At 38.9% G+C, this 20,667-nt stretch overlaps 1 protein-coding gene across 2 annotated transcripts; it reads right to left on the bottom strand.

Annotated features, from left to right (window-relative positions):
• Nucleotides 1-271: 271 nt before the first annotated feature.
• pdgfbb (platelet-derived growth factor beta polypeptide b) lies at nucleotides 272-11,743 on the bottom strand. Of its 2 annotated transcripts, XM_042008136.1 has the most exons (9): nucleotides 11,386-11,743; nucleotides 10,918-11,232; nucleotides 7,294-7,390; nucleotides 6,542-6,598; nucleotides 4,114-4,313; nucleotides 3,693-3,881; nucleotides 2,722-3,502; nucleotides 2,463-2,625; nucleotides 272-2,342 (listed from the first exon to the last, which is right to left on the bottom strand). In XM_042008136.1, the coding sequence occupies exons 2-8, from the start codon at nucleotides 10,981-10,983 to the stop codon at nucleotides 2,480-2,482; spliced, it is 1,536 nt and encodes a 511-aa protein (XP_041864070.1). In that variant the 5' UTR covers nucleotides 10,984-11,232; nucleotides 11,386-11,743; the 3' UTR covers nucleotides 272-2,342; nucleotides 2,463-2,479. The 2 variants fall into 2 exon arrangements, with proteins under 2 accessions (XP_041864070.1, XP_041864079.1); XM_042008145.1 differs by lacking the exons at nucleotides 10,918-11,232; nucleotides 11,386-11,743 and having other exon boundaries at nucleotides 273-2,342; nucleotides 7,298-7,336.
• Between the last annotated feature and the right edge of the window lie 8,924 nt (nucleotides 11,744-20,667).

Here is a 20,667-nt window from a genome sequence, read left to right as displayed (position 1 = left end):
ACAGACCTTCAACACCACATTTCTGTGCTCTGTTTTCTCTCTTTTGAACAAACTTTATTGCAAGTCAGTGCAACCAAACGCGCAGCACAAGACAAGGCTGAACTTCTGTGAATCTAAGGAGTTGAAATAATGTCTTCAGGAAAGCTGGTGATGTACTACAGGCAGGGAGTTGTGTTTTCAACTCGAGCTTTTGTCCAGATTATAATGTCTTTCACTTGAATCTCGACTGAGTCACATGATCTATTCGTTTTTATCCAAAACCACCATGAAGCGAACATGTCAGTTTGTCCAGGACAGAACAGGAACTTTGTAAGTTCTGTTTCATAAGCTACAAATTAGCAGTTTTAGCATGCTAAATTGCTAAATTAACCCTTTGAGCTCTGTGCCTATTTTGAGGCCTCTGTTTCAAAACTGCATACCCATAATGACATGAGTACATTTCTGCAAACACAAGGTGTATTTTAATACTTTGCCTGTATAGTCATAGTAAAGGGAACAGGAATCAGAATACTGTTATTGTATGTGTTACTGGAGAAGAACAAATTAAGATGGCACATTGGAAAAATGAAAAATGTTTCAGGCTTGCCTAAAAAAACAGTTTTAGGATAAATTGGAATGATGCAGTTGTAGCACTAAAGTCTATATCACATCATAGTAGAATATGTGAACATTATCTTTGCAAAGGCCGATTCTGATAAAAGTGATGCATGACAAAATTAGAGGTTTTGATGAGGTCTCTAAAATGGCCATTTTGACATTATTTGTTCTCAAAGTGCAACAAATGGTGGATGAAATGTGCCAGGAATCTGCTCGCTTTACTCCTGTACGAGCAGTCATTCTGTTGCCATTTGGAAATGGATGAAAAGAGAATAAAAACACAAACAAAATTAATTTAAGCACATTAGCTTCTTATACCCATATGAAAATAGCATTATGTGGCAAAGTTATCACAAACATTCCTATTTTTCATCATATCTTATAATAAAACTGACAATAAGTAACAGTTGTAAGTTGGCACATAAAACATACAAACCATGTTTTTCAATAATTTAAGATGTCTGGCTGATTTGGAATTATTAAACACAAAACAGCATCAGATGTGTGTTTCCTCATGTCACTACAAAGGGAGATAATTGGACACAGATAGTCTACGATTGGTAAGTTAGGTTTTGTACTGGCTCTAAAATGAGTGCTTACTTTGATCTTTTAAGTTTCCAAATAGAAAGTGAAAGGAGCTTTGACTGTTTCTGCATTTATATTCATTCATTTATATTCTAAACCTGCTTTTTCCAATGTAGGGTCACAGGGGGGCTGGAGCCTATCCCAGCAGCTACTAGGTGAGAGGCAGTAGCTGATATATGAGGCATACAAAACAAGCACAACAAGACGTTAAACACTGCATGGTACTAAGAGGTCACAGAAGAGTTTGACCTTTTTAGAAAATATATAACATAAAAAGATTGCAGTCTTTGTTCTTGTTTGGGCCACACAGCCAGACACCAAGACAGGCCACATCTGTTCTACATAATGCATCTCAGCAACATCTTATTTGCAGTATTTGTACAGAGTTAATCCACAGTAACAGGAAAGACAAATAAATATGAGGCGTAGTACACAGACAGCTCACAGGTATTTTCTTGTCTTTTTTGGTTACACCTGTGCAGAAATTCTGAAACAGAAAACAACTGATGCAAATGACGGTTTTTCTCTAATCTGTTATTCCAGTGTTTGCAGTGAGTTAAATATAATTAAATATGTTTTTTAGTGAGCTAATGACTGATATCACACGTGGGAATTCTGCCGTTGATGATTGTCCCTGACATTATCTAATTACACGCACAAGTTAATTCCACTTTTTGTTCGGTTTTCCACCAAATCTTCTCTTTATTCCAATCTGACAGTGGTTATCAAAAAATCAAGACATTAAAGACCCTGTGTGGACTTTGCTCTGCCAACATATAAGTGCAGTTTCTCTCTGTTGATATCTAAACAAGGATCCAAGAGGAATTCGGAGATTGCACTCATTTCCCCAGCGATGCATTTCTCTGCCCCGCAGGCACTGTGCTTGCACACACTTTGTCAGTCTTTGGGTGCCACTAGTTACTTTTACCATCAGCACTCTCTCGAGAAGGTCCGTCTTTTTTTAAACACATATTCCATTTTCTTTAACCTCCTCTTTTGTACTCCACCCAGGAATAATTACAGGTTCAGCAAACAGTCATTAGTAGTGTTACTGAGGAGATCTCACAGGACGAGCAGGTTACTGACAAATGAATAAATAGTAAAAGGAAGGAAGCTTCATCTCTGCATTATCCTCAAAAAGCACCATGCTCACTGTGTCCCTGAAGAGGAAAACAACAAAGACATGCTTAATACTTCCAAAATACTGCAATGTTTTCTATCATTTTCCATTCACTAATTGGATGGATAGGGGGCGTAATTCAAATTTTCTTGCAGTTCACCTGGGTTAACTTTATTTCTACATGAGCATCGCTCTCATAGCTGCCTTGCTGATCCGTTTGCGATTCTTCCTCATTCTCCTCCTTGTGTGGTGTGGACGGACTAGGGGTCTGGAGCCTGCTGGAGCTGATGGCTGTCGTGTGGTAGTTGTAGATGCAGTTGTCTCTTTAAGAGCAAAATCAAAAGGAAAATTACTAAAATTGAACCAAATCAGTTTAGTAATTTAGCACTTATGTTCTTACATGTTTTATCTTCTATTACCTGGTTTCTGTGTTGTTGGATGCTGCTGCTGATGATGAGGAGGGTGTTTCCCGTGCAGGTGATGTTGACTGTCTGTCTTCTTTTCCTCTTCTTCTCTCTTGATTTGCTGCTGTCGCAGTATTTCCTTCTCTTCGTCCAACCTCTTGTGGAGAAGCAGAAGCTCTTTTCTCTCCGCTTCCAACTTTTCCTCCTCAATCTGTAACATCCTCACCACCTCTGGAGTATCATTTTTTCCCCATCTAGCCTGCTCACGAGGTTCTGGATTCGGCTCTTTGGTAGGTCGAGACCTGCTCTTTTCTTTTTCAATAACAGTTTCCTCACTAGGGCTGAAGCTGAGTTGTGGATTTTCAGTAACATGCTGAGTGAGTCCACTAGTTTGGCTCTTAGAAATTCTGGATTTGTCTTCTTGCCCTAATGGGTTGTGTGTTAGTATCTCCTTGTCTTCTCCTGATTTTTCTTTTACCTCCACATCAATGTTTCCCACTGAGGAAACCGCTTTGTTGTCATCTGACACCTTACCATCCTCCCACTGTGCCTGCTTCTCAATTTGATCTTCAGTCCCAAGCAGCCTGGTGGAGTTGATGACCCAGTGCGGAGGAAACAGAATAGCCTCTCCTGAGGGAGACATGTCCTTTCCTGCGAGACTGTATCCTTCTCCAGGCTGAGTGAAGGTGTCTCCTCTGGGGTTCCAGTGCTGCTCCAAGAGATCCTCCAGATGGGCCCTCTGGTTCTGTTTCAGCTCGTCCAGATGATGGAGCTCATCTTTGGAGGGCATCTTCACCTTGACAGTAAATTGAAACAAAATTCAGCTTTGTTGTGTTTTGTTTGTTTTTGTTTTTTATTATCTGAAGTTAAGCAGCAGCAAATCTGAACAAATAGGTAAAAATGAACTTTCTGTATTAACAGAATTATTAACTTTTAAGCAGTCGTCTCTTAACAGTTTTAAGGTGTGCGGTTAAAGTCATCAGTACCTGGCTCTGTGCAGGCCCTAGGCTGAGCGTCTGGTTTCGATGCAGGTGGACGTGCTGTCTGCGAGTGGATTTTTTCTTGTGTGCAGGGAGACGTGGACCAGGCTGACATCTGCACTCCACATGATCCACAACTGACACCACAGCTTTAGCATAAATGGGTCTTTTGTTGATGTACTCAATCTTCATGACCTGCAGAGGTTAAGAAGTCAAAGGGAATAAGTCTGAGTATAACACAAACATCATGTGTGGTTTTAGGTATTTATGCATGTTGTGTGCATGCATGCATGTTTAGATCATCAAAATCACCAAAGTAGTTTCTCTAATCACTGATTCATTTTATAAGATGATGTTAAATTAACATTTTGATGCTACCAGTCCCTTTGCATAAAGCTAATTCCAGTCACTGTTTGTGTTTGTTTACCTGCAGGTATCTGGTGTGTGTGGCGACAGGGGTGCACTGTAAGCTCTGCCGTAAGGTGTTGCAGCAGCCAGAGCAGCGCTGCACTTCCACACATGGAGGCCATAACAAGAAGTTAGCATTGCTGCGGTCCAGCATGGCTCGGGTGACCTCCACTACCTCAGTGCGAACTTTACACAGAGCCTGCTGAGCTGGCTGAGCATCTGGAACATCAGGTGGGACCGAGTGTGAGCATTAATGACAGCACAGGTGTTAGCATTAGCTTTGGTGTTAGCATTCTGCATATTTCTAAAAATGGATTTGTCGTTCTGTTACAACCAAAACCCCTTCACCCACTGAGTTAGGTTGGTAAACTAACTCCTCAGGATTAGCAACAGATATGTGAACCTTCTCATGATGATGGAAGAAGAGCATCTGGGAATCCAGAACATTGAGTTAGTCACCACTGAGGTGCAGTATACCAGGACAGAATCCCAGTCCCCAACTCACCCAGTTTTCATCATTTCAGTTTTTATTACCTTTTAAAATGCATTGTTTTGTTGAAACAACCTGATCTGTTCCCCCGAATGGTGGTTAGCACAGATCATTTGGACATTTCTTCAAGCTGTCCCATAATATTAAGACCAGGAGTCTGCAACCTGTGGCTCGCTGGACCTTCCACAATGACTCCTAAAACATGGATGAGAATGCTAAAGAACTAATATTTTTAAATAAAGATGTAATAACAAATGCAGGTTTTTAGCTATTTTAAATTTTTTTCATTGAATTTCCACAACACAATGACTCTAAAAGCACCAGTAATATTTCTTTTTTTATTTTTTTGTTCTTGTCATTGTCAAATATCTACACCCCATGGAAGAAAGCCTCGCTATCCTCTTTTTGCAAAAATTTTATGTTTTTCTTTATTTTATTTATTTCCTGTATCGCATTTATTACCCAATTAACAGGTGAGAGACAGGGTACACCCCGGACAGGTCACCAGTCCATCGCAGGGCCAACACAGACAGAAAAACAACCATTCATGCTCACACTCACCCCTCAGGAGGAGTTTAGAGTCACCTTTTAACCTACCAGGCATGTCTTTAGGAGAAAGAACCCACACATACACGGGGAGAACATGCAAACTCCACACAGCTCTAATATTTCTACATCCCATAGAAGAAAGTGTGTCTATGTTCTTTCTGCAAAGAGCCATTAAAAAAAAAAAATTCTGACACTTTTCTTTATTAAAATGTGGTTCTTCAAAAATGGCAAAACATTTGCTTTAGTAGATATTTATAAAAAATAGTTTTTTTTTTTTTACAAAAAGTTGTTTTCTCCAAAGGTCTTGTAACATCTGCGGCTCTGAATGAGTTTTCTTTAGCTGGACTGAAGGAAAAATGGCTCTTTGCATTGTAAAGCTGCAGACTCCTGGTTTAAGCAATGCAAAACTGCAACGGTCAAAAATAAAAATATGTATAAATAAATGGGCTAATAAATAAATAGTGCTGCTAGAATAGTATAGAAAGAGTACTTTATTAAATAAGTATTGTTTAAAGTTTCTCTTACTACACCTATTATGTTATGCATTTTATCTGTTCATTTAATCATTTAATTTTTATTGATTTTAATTTTTCCCATATTTATTTTTGTTTTATATCTGGTGTGTGTCTTTACCTTATACCTAATCTTATTCTTGTTTATTTTTATTTTGTAATTAGTTTTTAATCAATAATTCTACTAATTTTATTTCTGTAATATTTTCTCTTTCCTTTTCCCCCGTTTATTTCCTCAGTATTTCTATTTCTTTTTTTAATAATCTTACACAATGCTGACAATAACAATAATTTCATTAAACTCTAATCAACCACAGCTGCTTCTGTTAGCGTCAGAGCAGAAACAAGCACACAGACAATAACAAAAAATAAAAAACCTGTTTCCTTTATGAGTTGCAATTATTCTGCTTTACAGAAGTTGACAAACAAGGGTAAATGTAGGATATGCAGCATGTTTTACATCAAGATTAATGAAGGAACGCATGCATCTCCTCATAGGAGTGAAGTGACAAAGTCACCCTTTCTGACATCTGTAACATCTGCTCTATCATAACAATGATCACAGAGTTAATGGAGAGGATATCACATCACTACGAGCACGCTGGTCACATTAATCACCTCACAGGAAGGCTGTCTGAACACTCCCAGCTTTCATCGCTAATGAAGATGGAGCGTCTGCATGTTTGCTAGAAAAATCAGTAATTCTCCATCTCTGTTCAAAACCCTTTGATTCATGCAGTTACGATTCAGCTTAGACAAATATTCATCCACACCAACCATTCTTTTTTGAAGATGTGAAGGTAATAGCAACAAGCCTCTCATGATCTGAGTGCAAAAAGAAACTTTTCTTCTAAATTATCTTCTACATTAACAGAAAGAAGGGAGTATTGTCTCACCGAGGCTCCGTGGTAGTCTGTGACCTCCATTGGCTGCAGACGTCTCATCCTCCCCTTCTGAGACAGTAAACATAAACACAAACAGCAGTTGACTAAAGTAAAGATTTCAAAATGAATCGTTTGTTTCATGTTTTCTTCCATGGTACACTAGTGCCCTCTACATGCGGCAAGGATGATTCTTCCATTTGGTTATTTAAAAAAAATTATTAAAACAAAAAAAAAAAATGAAAGAAGTATAATTAATTTCACATCTGAATAAAATATCTGAAAGAAATATATTTTAGGCAGTTTTTACACCTATGTTAGCTACGATAAAATTTATATGTATTTCTGACCTCATGTGCACTTAATGCTTTGTGTTTTATGACTAGCAATGTTTACACTTGTTTATTTATTTTCTACCATCATAAATAATCTATATTTGTAAATGATAAATGTTTATGTAAATTAGCAGGACTTTGTTGAGTTAATGTCCCTGAATAGTTTGGCTTTATTTTGTTGTGCTGCTTCGTAGAAATATATCTTGTATGTACACACTGTCATCTGCTAAGTGCTCAGAACTTTCTGTTGGGTTATACAACACAAAAATGGGATGTTTTGTATGTTGGAGTGTGTGAATGGAATTATGTGTTAATATATTATTTTTAGTCCATTTTCTGGATGATGCTCCTTTTTTTTTTTTTTTTGACCAAAATCTGAAGCATCATCCACAGAGTGCATCAGTAAAAATATCAGAAAGCTCTGTTCTTTACCTACGGAGTCAGACAGCAGCAGCAGCTGAAGGTCCTCTATGGAGGAGATGGGGCTGTTTCTAACCAGCTCCACCAGGGCTGCAGGCAGAGCGTCCCCCTGCAACACACACTTCAGTTAATACAAGACACCACAGAAACAAACATTTTCAATCATTGTGCAGGAGGAACTGCAGAGTTCTTTCACTGGACATTAAATAATACTAATAAATTTGAACAATTTTACCTTAAATTTAAAAGTGACATTGCAAACATGAACCAGGAACACTTATAAGGGACATTTGTAATAAGTTGCGGTTCTGTGAAGGGATTGTTTGCAAGTGAATATTTCAGCTACACTAAAAAGAAACACATAAATGATTATGTGTATTCATATCCATATTCTTCTGGTATTATTCTTCGTGTCTAAAATGTCTGTTTTTGTCCAAACACTCTGACTCTGACACTGCTTTGTCATCCTACTACACTGCATATACTGGACGGGGAAATCTTTTTCATGCCATGCATTTAGAAAGCAAAAGAATTTTCTTTTCTTTAGATCTTTTAATTTTCTTAAATAACATGATGCATTTCCATGGTGTCACATGTAAAAACCCAAGCAGCAGCTCTACATTGTGATGGTAGGGATTTGACTGTGAGTTTAACCCCCTCTGGTCATTAATGGGTTAGAGACAACCAGGGAGGGGGAGAACTGACCAAAGCAGACACACAATGGTCACTAAGAGCAGGGTGAATGACTATTGGCGTTGTGTCCTCTCATCTGCTAACATTTAGGGGTCAAAGGGGCAAGGAAGGAGTCAGGAAGTGGGGGAAGGAGTGATATAGAGAGGATGAGAGAAGGGAGGTGCATCTAAAAAAGAGAGAGAGGAATAATAGGTGAATAAAAGACGGGTTGAAATGGAAAAGGATCAGACGTGGGTCGAAGCACTGCCTAACGTTGCTTTAAATGCTTTGGATGAGGTTCACTTGCTTTCACTTGTCTTCTCATGGGACGATGGAATGAGATACAGCATGAGCAAAAGCTTTTTAACACAAGTTCATTTTAGTGAGTTCAGTACAGTTAACTAAACTGTGTGTTTGATTTCATTCAGCTTCTGGAGAACATAATGAATCCCAGCGGCGAGTAGGTTTCAGCCAAAGGAAGCAACCATCCGTGGACGGACGTGCACTCTCACCCTGCCCACGCTGTTTGCCGTTGACATTCCCCCATTGTTGGTTTGCTTGTCAGACAGTCAAATAATAACGCAGGGAAATGCCTGCTGTATTACTCTTGCATCTCTTTTGCAGAGCTGCCGATGCCCCCTGAGGTCTGATCGTGATTATTTCCTCCCTTTGCTGATGGAACAAGCCAGCCTGCTTGGCTAATTGTGTCCGATGTTAATTAGGGGGATGTGTGCCTTTGTTCGTGGTGGTGCCTGCTGTCATGGCAATTTGTGTATAAGCAGGAAATATTAAATAAACACTTCAATTCCCCCCCAAAAAACAAACAGATGCAAAGCGGAGAACAGAGCATGTAAACATGCATTAATAATGTTAAATGTGCAAAATATCACATTCAGCATATCATTATTATAAAACATCTGCCTATATGTGAATTTAATAAGACCTGCAACTAGATGAGCAAAAACATTTTTAAAATGACACCATTAAGCCTTTAAAATAAAATTTTTATAAAAAAATAAAACAAAACATTAGTACAGTCTATCTTTACTGCATCTAGTGTTGTCTAACTTAGGCTGTTTCAAATAACCAGCTTTTACTGATAAAATAGTTGTATCATCTGTTAAAACACTGATGCCATTTTACATGCTTTAAAAGCACTCATTTTGACATAAGCCAGTACTGATCACCTGCAGCAGCTTCCCCATCCCCCTGGAGGGCTGTTGGACTCATTGAGGAATGCCAGGTACAGGCAGAGGCTGCGGCGGAGGGGGAACGTCTAATCGTATATAATTAGGGGGTCGCGTCTGCTGGCGGCAGCAGCCGCAGAACATGTGGAAGGTTTTACATGTAGCATCTGAAAGTATGCCAACACGTGTGCAGCACAGCAATGTGCAAATAAGATGAGTGTTTAATTAATTCCATTGTCAATTCAGCTCAGAGTTTTGGAAAGGCGCCTGATGTAGTTCAGAATAATTATGACTTCATGTTTGTTAGAAACTGTTGGTGGTCTGTTGAATCAATATAATCATTACAGCTTTCCACAAAACCAAAAGCAGAGTTGAGATAAAAATGTTAATTAACCTTCTTATTGTAATCCTCTTTCAATACGGAGCTTCAATGAACCTACAGTTTCAATCATTTTCCAGCTGCGATTCTTTAAACTTTAAAATTAGACCTGGGGAATTCCTGGTTGTACACCTCAAAGCCTTCATAACTTTTCCCTGTAAAACACTTAGCCTGAGAAAAATTGAGATTTCTTATACATGTGGTGCCTGCAAAAGCTCCAAAATGAGACGGAAGCTTGATGACAAGTTAAAGTCATCATAGCTCAAAATTTTACTTTATGGGAGGCAGTAAAAAGGGATGTTTTGGGAGCTTCAGAGACAGAAAAAATGAATCATTGTCACTTATAGAAACGTGTGTACTCTCATTTCTTGGAGAAAATGTTACCATTTCCACATGAGGAGAAATGGAAACTTTTTTTTCCCCATAAATGCCATGTTTTATTTGTATTTTAACCCCATTTGTCTTTGTGAAGTCACATGAAAGTTATTGTGCAGATGAAGTAACAAGGTCAGACACAGACAATATCTTGATGAAAGACTGATAAAAATCTGACTTTGAGCTACAAATTTGCTCTGAAATGAACATAACATTGTTTTTCAGAGCCTCACTTGACCCACTCAAAACCCATAGGTAGAGTTTCAGCTTCCTGTTTGACCTCAGCAGATGGTCAGACTCCATCCATCCATCCTGATTCCTGTTTCATCACATCTCAGAGCAAAGTTACAGACAGATTTGCACTGTTATGTGAAGAGCGTGATGGTGCTAACTGACAGACTTACAGCTGCACTCAACATCTGGAACCTCATCCCTGAGTAAACCACGTGGAGTATCCAGCTGCAGATGGAATAGCACCCCCCCCCCCCCCCCCCCCCCCCCCCCCCCCTTTCCTGGTACATCACCCACCATCCACCACCTCTGCATGTGTCTAGCCTTTGGACATCCCTCCATAAGGCCATTTATTGGGAGAGATAACAGCATCCCGCAACATTACACAGAGACAATACAGTAAAGCAGGTGCACTACTTCTTGTGTTTCTTCTTTTTTAAAATTACTTGGATTCATTATCATTTCATGGTGTATGTCTAAATACATGTAGGAGAACTAGAACATAAATTACAGGAAGTTTAATCTAAATGTAGTATATATAACATGTCTAATCACGAATGCCTCAAATTAAAATAAATTTTAGCCATAGGCCTACAACTTAAAATAGGTTAAGTTTGTACAAGCTAATTTATTACGAAACCCTTTTACTTGTCTGTCCTGTCAATGTTCGTTTAAAACATTTAATAAAACTTGTGTTTCAAGTTTCAGAGACTCATTTGTAAAGTGGCGCATAAAACAAAAAGTGCGCCTGTAAATATTTATTTCTTTTCTCGTATTGTGACTTGAACTCACCTCGGCCACGCCAAACCGCAGACACGCCGCCAGCAACACGAGCAGCAGCTGTACCCACGAGCTCATCTTGCTGCCCAGCCTCGAGCCTCTTCGACGGACCGGGCATTTATGGAAGCGCGAGAGAGCCCTCTTTGCTCAGCACTGCGCGCGAGGGGACAGCGGCTCGCCCTGCGGAGCTGCGCGCGCGTGCAAGCTGCCGTCCGCACTGCTGACCCTCAGCAGAGCCGCCCGCAGATGGATGAAGAAAAATAAAAATGCGCTTGTGTTCGTTCAGCGTCGCCAAAACTCTTTTAAGTCCTCCTTAGAGACACAAACCTGGGGTGATAAGAAGTATTTGGTTATTTTTCTAAGTCGTTTTTCTTCAGTTTTGAGTCTAAGCCACTCTGTTACTCAGAAGTTTCCACTCATAAGAAGTTTATGTTTTGCTACAGGCGCAAAAAAGTCTAAAGAGTATTAAGCGTCACTAACCAGAGATTCTATGGCATTTCCGCACAAAAAAGGTCCATATTTCACAAAAAAAAGACAAAAATATCCACAACAATATAGAATAAGTAAAGTTCAAAAGTACTCCAAATGTGTTTAAATTTATAGGGAAAAACAGTTAAAGATCCATTTGACTAATTTTTCCAACAGTCATCTAATCTGTCCTCCATTAACCGTGATGCATTCCAAAATCCGGCTGGTACAGGCTGAAATGTTGTCGCAGGACGGTAGTTTGCGGTCCTCTTCTTCCAAGGAGTCTTATCAAGAAGCAAAGTGCTGTGTGGCTCGGTGCGCCTCAGCCCTGGAGGAGCCTGATTACGCAGCGGCAGCAGCAGGGGTGGTGGTGGTGGTGAGGGGATTGACTCTGTGCTCTTGGTCCGCTTGGCTGTATCTCTCTCCCGCCCCCTGCCAGAAGAATTAGTGCGCAACATTAGCGCGCAAACAGCCGCCTCGCAGCACCCACTCCGCAATATTTCTTCCTGAGTCATTTATACAGATATTTGTGAGGTTGGGCCAATTTCTTTCTCTTTTTTTTCTTTCCCTTTTCCCCTTTTAATCCATAAGCTTTTCTGACTTTTCTGTGTGCAACATATGTTTAGATTTTAACAGATATCATCATTATAATCATGAGTAGTGAAGGAAAGTGAAAAATAAATACATTTACTATTATTTACATTTATATAGTGGGGGATGGAATATGCTGCATTATATTGAACTAATCTTTCTACCTACAAATCAAATAAATAAATTCTTTCTTGTGACTTTTCCATTAGTGCACTAGTAAAAAGCTAAGTAATGAAATGTCATTTTTTGGTGCAGCTATCATTCTCAGATGGGTTTGCATATGTTTCAAATAAAAACATTTATATGAGGATCTGAATTCTTCCATCACTAGTTTATTTATGTACACCAGAAGTGTTTATCGGGACTCTTCTTCTGCAAAGCCATGGATGCAGTAAGTGGTTTAGCATTATCTTGCTGAAATCAGCAAGGCTTTTCCTGAAAGCGGTGTTGTCTGGATGTTGCTTGAAAACACTGCAGCTGTACATGCCGTAGGCACAAATGCAACCCCATACCATCAGAGATGTAGTACTTTGTAGTGTCCGCTGATGGTCCATCTCCTCTTCTGTCCACAGGACACAGCGTCCATAGTTTCCAAACATAATTTCTAATTTTGATTCATTTGACTACAGACCAGTTTTTCTCTTTGTCTCAGAACATTTGAAATGAGTCCCCCCCCCCAAAAAAATGCAGTTTTTCTGGAAAGTGTTCACGTTCTTCATCCAGTTTTGACCTTTGGCCTCATCCCCAGCACACAGAGATTTCTCCTGATTCTCTAAACTGTTTGTAATTTTATGTTGAGGAATAATTTTAATAAAACCGTTTCACAATTTTTAAATGGAGTTTGGTAAACTGATTGGTGAATCTCTGCCAGTCTTTACATCTGAAAGGCTCTGCCTCTTTTAAATGCTCCTTTTATATCCAGTCATGTTACTGAGCTGTAGCCAGTAACCTAATTACTTGTCAAATATTCCTCCAGTTGTTTTTGACCTGTGTCAATTACTTTTAGTCTTTAGTTGCCCCCGTTCCAACTTTTTTGAGAAGTGTTGCTGCCTTTAAATTAAACATGAGTTGATATTTTCCATGAAAATTTAAAATGTCTCAGTTTTAGCAGCTATATGTTGTTTATGTTCTGTTGGGAAAAATAAGGGCATGTGGGATTAGCAAATCATTGTATTTTGTTATTATTTATATTTTACACATTTTTATTTTTATCATTCCAACATTTTTGGAATTACGGTTATAATAATTTACTCATAAAACATTTACAGCCCTATAAACCCCATTAAATCCTTGTCTCTGTCAAACTTATAATTTATGAACAACTCTTTAACCTCAAATTCAGTCGCTTGCATAACAAGCCTTTATGCAGATTCTTTGCTTGAGAGGTCACCGGGATAGTTGCCATGCCAACTGACTCCTCTTATTACCTCAGCATCCCATCTAGCTAGGCTATCAGTAGGCAAAACAAAGTGTTTTTAAATACCACAGGAGTTATTCTCAGAGTTCTGACCTTTTTGATGGTCACTCATGTTTAGGGAACATTTTTGAACAATGCCCGATGGTGACTCTGCATGTTCAAGCATTTTAAACCCAAAAATAGTAAATCAGCTAGCCGACCTTGCAGGTTTCAAATGGCTTCTTAATGTTACGAGACAGGTTGAAAAGAACAAGAATGTTTTTTTAGGGTGAAAGAACAAAACAAGTGAAGGGCTAAACTGCATCAAAAGTAGTTTCTGACTGAAGGCATCACTGTAGCTACAGTACAAAGACTGTTCCTGCAGTCTTTTCTTCCAGTTCAGTCATAGCCCGGTGAATAATAGGATGCCATTGTTTTTCTAACAAGAGGCAATGGAGGAAGCAGCATGAGCTGTGGAGCTATATTTACACTCCGTTTCATATTCACGTTTGACCAAGGCCACTGCCAGTATTGTGACTTGGGATACCGATGCAATCCAATACTAAGGAAGAGGTGACGTAAAGAAAAATGATGAAAACGTCAGAACTGACTCAGTTTATTCACACATAAGTGTTTTGGGGTCAGATAAAAAGTCTGTAAAGATAACTATGTAGAGTAAAGAGACCTTGATGTCTGTTTTTGATATATATATATTTTTTATTTCTTGGTTACCTCCAGGTTTGTGCCCAACATGCTTCCTTTTATCATGTATTTGTGTTGCCAACTTTATAATAGCAAACATGAGAACATACTTTGCTTTATTCTAAGGTTGTTGCTCCCAAAACATGAGTGTGTAGTGTGTTTCTAAGGAGAAAGGAAAGAGCAGGAGGAGGAGGAGAGGAAGAAGAGGAGGATGAGGAGGGGGGGAGGACAGGTTCTTGACTAGAGGCAGGGATTTTCCCACCAGGAACCTGCATTCATATCTCACTTTGGTAGGCTTTCATACACACACACCTGCGACTGTAACATCTCACCACAATCCCACTGAGAGAAAGCCATCCATCAATCTCTGCTGTGGCGACAACTTAATAAGAAACAGTCAAAGAAATACTGTGGAGGCACCTGTACCTATAAAACCCAGCCATGTGCCTGCAGAAACACACATTTCAGTCTTGTGCATGTATACATACATAATCTATCTTTGTAAAGCTAAAGTCTTAAGCTAGCATTCAAATAATGTGCAAAAACACAGATTCAGTTATGTTTCACATAAAGAGCATTCACACATGTTAAAGCAGATCTCACCCCCTCATGCACACACATACACACATCTGTGCACGCTCACTGTCCTGAGCCTGCCACCATTTCAACCATGAACGAGGACAGAGGGCCCTCTATGTTTAACATTTGAGTGAGAAATGACAGCACTCGCTAAAATATTTAAGAGCTTTTCAGAAGATCCGGTGAGGGTCACAGTGGCCTGAACTAATCTTCGATTGAACAATGATGGCATTTGATTTCATGCGGTTTTTTGTCTGGTGTTGGCTGAAAAGCTTCAGTGGTTAATTTGACGCAGAAAACGCATAGCTGGCATCTCCTCTACCACCCCTCTATGGTCAACGTTTCCAAATGAAAAACATGAATTCACTGCATGTGTCACAAAAGAGGACGTGGGAGTTTATGCTTTAGTATGTGTGCAGAGGTGGACTTCGGGCTGCTGTCACATGCATCACAATCAAGAGGGGAGACAAGTGACCCTTGATTAGTCGCAGGGATAGTTTGTCTCCAGCACGTGTCTCTGGGATAATACAGGATCATGTAGACCAAATGGACTAATGGGAAGTCGTCAGTTTGCCCTCTCTAGACTCACCCTGGTTCTCAGGTTTCCTGATCCCAGATGCAGGAATGTTCTGAATTGGTTTATAAGTTAAAACAGGGTACATTTGAGTGCAGGGTGGCTAGTTTATTCATTCTGAGCCATGGCACAGGCTAAGAAACACTTATGGTCCTTTTATTTAGGATAACTGTCCATCAGCAAAATACATTAAACAAAACAGACTTACTACAAACACCAAAGCTCAATTTGGAAATCTACCACTCAGTTAAGTTCTCAGACAATATGACGTCAACAAATTACAGTAAACTATGGTTTACATCTAAAGTTTCTATAAACAAATAAATCTAGCTGTGTAACAATGCTCCCTCAGGTACATTTTCTTCCTATTTTGCTACACTAACCAAGCAGGAATGAGCGGAGTTTGGCAAACGTATGGCAGCTCAAATCCTTCATGTCTCAGCAAAGATCTGTCAGCATCAGCTAACGAATGGGTCTGAATGGGAGAGAGGGTGACTGACAGCGGAGAATTGTTGGAATGCACTTCACTGAAACAAAGGCGTAAAGAGGGGAAGATATAGAAAAGGAAAAACTGGAAGGGAAAGAAAGAGAGAGCCACAGAAGCTGCAAAATGGATGAAAATTTCAGTCACTGATAAAATATGATTTGTGAAATAGGGATAGAAATATGTTACACAGAGAGCCGAAAGAGGTCAAACCTATAAGAGCATGCTTTATCTTGGAGGAAAAAAAAATATAGAATGAGTCATTTTCTCTCTTCAAAAGGTTCAGAGTGCCTCTGGATCAGAGCCAGCGTCACTCCTTCTGATGTTTGAAACTCTGGTGTTGCAAGGGATCATTTATAGGAATGTAACTCTCGCAGCTGAAATAAACTCTTTCTTCAACTTCTGTAAGTCTTTGTGTCAGTCAAGCTTAAAGATTTGTATTATTATTATTATTATCTAAATAGTTTTTGCAAATTGAAAATGAGATTTTAAAACATGTTTTTTTTGTTGTTTTTCCATGCACAGTCAGGACATTTTGTCTCCAGGAAAGTTTCTTTTTCATGCTGAGAATATTGCCAGAAATATTGTTTTAATTGTCAAATGTTTCACCACAAATGTTTCACCTGATGTAGGGCAGCAGCAGCTCAGGTGGCAGAGCAGGTCGTCCACAGACCGGAAAGTCAGGGGTTTGATTCCCACCCCCTCAGTCCTTTGTCATTTTGTCGTTGGGTAAGACACTTCACCCTCCTTACCTCCAGTGTCGGGATCAGTGGTGTATGAATGCTTTGGTGGTGGCTGGAGAGGCCGTTGGCGCACATTGGCTGCCACATTTCTGTCCGTCTGCCCCAGGGCAGCTGTGGCTACACGAGTGGATGAATAATGGATCTAGTGTAAGTGCTTTGAGTGCGGTCAGCAGTAAAGCACAATATTGAATCCGTTATTATTATAGATATAACTTTTTTTTTAATTGCACATTTTGTTTGTCAAAACATTCTCTGAATGGCAGAAGCGAAGGAACCTTCGGGTAACTTGCAGATTTTTTCACATTAGTTTTCTTTTTGTGTGTGTATGTGTGGGTTTATGTCTGAGGTTTTTGTTGGTAATGTTGTAAACATGTAACTTTAATGAGCTGTACTGTTTGTGCAAGCATTGCTGCAACACAAATTTCAAACATATTTCTGACAATAGTTGTATCAAATTGTATTGGACCATATTAACCCTCTAAAGCCCAATAATTGACCCAATGAAATGTTGGGAGAAAATTAAAATTTTTAATCTGAGGTCTTTATTTGGTTCTTTAAAAAAATGTAAAAGAAAATTAAACAACAAAAATAATTAGCAAAAGGTATCCAATAGGGAGCAGCAGACAAGTATCAGATTGTCTCCAACAGGGTTTTGAGCAAAGTTTTTACCATAAAATGATGCAAAAGGTCTCTGAAAGTGTATTTATCAAATATGATACACACAACATTAAGTGATGCAGAATGCAATACAAGTCAAAAGAAATTGGGTATTTAAGTAATGTTCTGAGGCTATGCAGCTTCATGCTAATATTTTCTAAATATTAAAATCAAATCAAATTTTATTTATAGAGCACTTCTCATGCACAAAGCAACACAACGTGCTGTACATAATAAAAACAAATTATGCACATTAAAAACAAAATTTAACTTCACATATCAAAGAATAGGACCAAAAAAAAGAAGATACAATCGCACACAAACTCACATACAAACAGAGCACATTAACACTCTGCCCATACCCCATTCTGTACTAACATAAACTCCCATCACTAAAAATGAAACAATATCTTGAGGATCCAGTCACACCGGAAGCCAGCCCACCCATGACCACAGAAGGCACCATCACAGGAACCAAGTAGGTCAGGGCAGGCTGGGGTCCACACCACAGCCACAGCGCTGCAGTGCAGGACCCCCAGCCACACAGACAAGAGTAGTCACCATGGCAACAACCCCACAGACAGGGCAGGCAGAGCTACCAGTGTGAAGGATCCCCAGGATTAAACACTGGAGTTAAAAAGTAAAAACAAGAATAAATAAACCTATAAACAATAAGTACTGATAAGATTGACAATAATAAAAATACAGATAAAGGAGTTCAGGAAAAATAAATAAATAAATAAAATAAAAGAAAGGTGTTTATAAAACTGTACTAAGGTAAAAATAAAACAATAAGAAGTAAAACAATAAAACAGAGCCACATAAATAGGTGGTAAGAATAACAGAAGTATATATGATTAAATAAGCAAAAATCTAGATCAATAACAAATAAAATTCAGCTATATGCTAAACTAAAAAGAAAGATCTTGAGCCTGTTTTTATAAACATCAACAGTCTCTGCAGCCCTGAGGGTCTCTGGCAGGCTGTTCCACAGTCGAGGCCCATAGTGGTGGAACGAGGCCTCACCATAAGTCTTGGTTCTGACTTTGGGAACAACTAAAAGGCCGGTACCAGAGGATCTTAGGGTCCGCGAGGGTTCATAATTTAAAAGCAGATCTGATAAATAAGAGGGCCCAAGACCATTAAGACATTTATAAATAACTGTAAGAACCTTAAAATCGATCCTGAAACACATGGTGAGCCTATGCAGCGATTTTAAAACTGGTGTGATGTGTTCCCGCTCTCTGGTTGTAGTCAGAACACGTGCCGCTGAGTTCTGGAGTAATTGTAGGTTAGAAATAGACTTTCTGGGAAGACCAGAGAGCAGGGCATTACAGTAATCTAATCTACTAGAAATAAAAGGACACCCAGATTTCTCACATACTTAGTTAAAGTTGTGTAATTTTGATAAAACAACCTCTTTCTTGTCTTCAGGGCCGACAATTAAAACTTCAGTTTTGTCCTGACTGAGCTGTAAGACCGTCTCTGCTTTCCATGACTTAATATCTAAAATACAGTTTAAAAATACATTAACTGGCCCCAGGTCATCAGGAGACACGCAATGTAAAGCTGTGTATCATCAGCATAGCTGTGGAAATCAATGGTGTATATCCTGATGACATACTCAAGAGGCACCATGTACAGATTAAAAAGAAGTGGGCCTAGAATTGATCCTTGGGGAACCCCACATTGGATTTTATGGGTCTTTGAGACAATGTTTCCATACTTACATAAAACTGATGATCTGTGAGATAGGAGTAAACCAATTAAGAACAGTAACTGAGAGGCCCACCAGACTTCTGATTATGTCTAATAAAATCTGGTGATGTACTGTATCAAAGGGGGCACTTAGATCCAGTAGAACCAGAACTGAAAGTTTCTGTGCATCAAAGTTACACCTGAGGTAATTAACGATCTTTAAAAGGGTCGTCTGTGGTTTGTCCAAAAACCAGACTGATATTAATCCAAGAAGTCATTTAATTGAATAAAAACAACTTTTTCGATGATTTTACTTAAAAATGGTAGGTTGGATACGGGTCGTGATTATTAAGACTAGTGAGGTCTAAGTTAGTCTTCTTCAGAAGGGGCCTCACCACTGCCACTTTGAAGGGAGATGGAAAAGCACCTTTCTGGAGAGAGTAATTCACAATATTCAAAAGATCATCTGATGGTATCGATTTTATTTCTGAAGTGGTCTGCAAAGTCTTCACATGCAGCATCTGATGGTGTCATGGAGGACTTGTTAAAATCAACATTTATTAAAAGATCAATGGTTTCAAAAAGGAATTTGGGGTTGTTTATGTCATCTGTGATGAGGTTTAAGAAGTGGGTGTTCTGGCCTGTTTAAGAGTAATATTGTAAATTTTGAGTGTAAATTTTCAAAATGGATTGTTAGTTTTGTTTTTCTCCATTGCCTCTCTGCTATCCTGCAATTTCTTTGCAGCTTTCCAATTTCTTCATTTCTCCACGGTGTAATATTACTTTATGGTTTTTATCTATTTAAATTTAGGAGAACCCTTGGCTAACTTTAGGTTAACATTCTGCATTTGTTGGGCTAAGCTAATAGTTGAACTCAATATAGAAAAAACCAGCTATAGAGAAGTTTGGGACTTTAGGTAATGCTCTGCTACTGCACAACATTTTGGTTATAGTCTCTAAATGTTAGGTAATGGTTCTTGCTGGCTTAAACTTCAAAATACCAAAGATCAATATTGACTTAATATTCTGTGTTTATTGGATTAAGCTAATACAGTTGCAGTTCCAAAGCAAAATGGACTGATTGCGCATCCACATGTATCTGAACCTATATTTACTGAGATGTAAAACTGAGCTAAAATTAACATCGTATTGTCTTAATAGTCAGGATTTTTATAGACAGTACGTGTCATTTTCTGCATATTAACAAACAGAATTGCTCACAATGTGTCAACATGTCTCTCCTGAAGTAGTTTTATTTCTGCTGGATGAATATTCTGCTGACGATGACATTGTGAATACACTGACAGATTGCATGAGGATGGACCACACCAGTTTGTGGAGTATAAACACCTCCATGAGGAATGCCTGGTTTTGTTCAGCTCCAGGAGGCTGTATACAGCAGTATTCCTCTGCCAGCATCCCCTCCCTATCCAGGTTCACAGAGGACTGTACTGAACTGACTAATGAAAACCATACAGAAAACTGTGGTATAATTAATATCACCAACTATCTGCAATGAAATATGCTCTCTGTCAATCTTTGTGTTTACTTTTCCTGTTTTAAAACTTAGATTTTTTTTCCCATTGTGGATGCCATTCCTTATATCTTGAATGGAACTATTATATCGATGCATTTGTCCTTCAAAACAAATGTGTATTATAAGCTAAATATGGCAGTAGCATTGCTCTGTAGACATTAATCCATTTAATGCATCTACTTGTTAAGAAATATTTGTACAGTGTCATGTTGTGTTGTTAATTCCAAGGTTAAAAACATACAAATTATTGAATCATTGTGCAGAACTTCATAGGCAGTTGGAGGCATTTAATTTGAGGTTTGTTGGAGTACGGAAACACTGAAAACCTGCAGG

Source organism: Melanotaenia boesemani, chromosome 2 (genome assembly GCF_017639745.1).
Source record: "Melanotaenia boesemani isolate fMelBoe1 chromosome 2, fMelBoe1.pri, whole genome shotgun sequence".
Lineage (NCBI taxonomy): Eukaryota > Metazoa > Chordata > Actinopteri > Atheriniformes > Melanotaeniidae > Melanotaenia > Melanotaenia boesemani.
Note: the sequence above shows the minus strand (reverse complement) of the source record. Positions and strands in the feature narration are given on the sequence as shown.

Coding starts and splice junctions, on each gene's coding strand:
- pdgfbb (XM_042008136.1), bottom strand. CDS start 10,983: ATGAGCTCGTGGGTACAGCTGCTGCTCGTGTTGCTGGCGGCGTGTCTG. Junction 7,391..10,917: donor TGCGGTTTGGCGTGGCCGAG/GTGAGTTCAAGT, acceptor TGTGTGTTGCAG/GGGGACGCTCTGCCTGCAGC. Junction 2,626..2,721: donor TCCAACAACACAGAAACCAG/GTAATAGAAGAT, acceptor TTGCTCTTAAAG/AGACAACTGCATCTACAACT.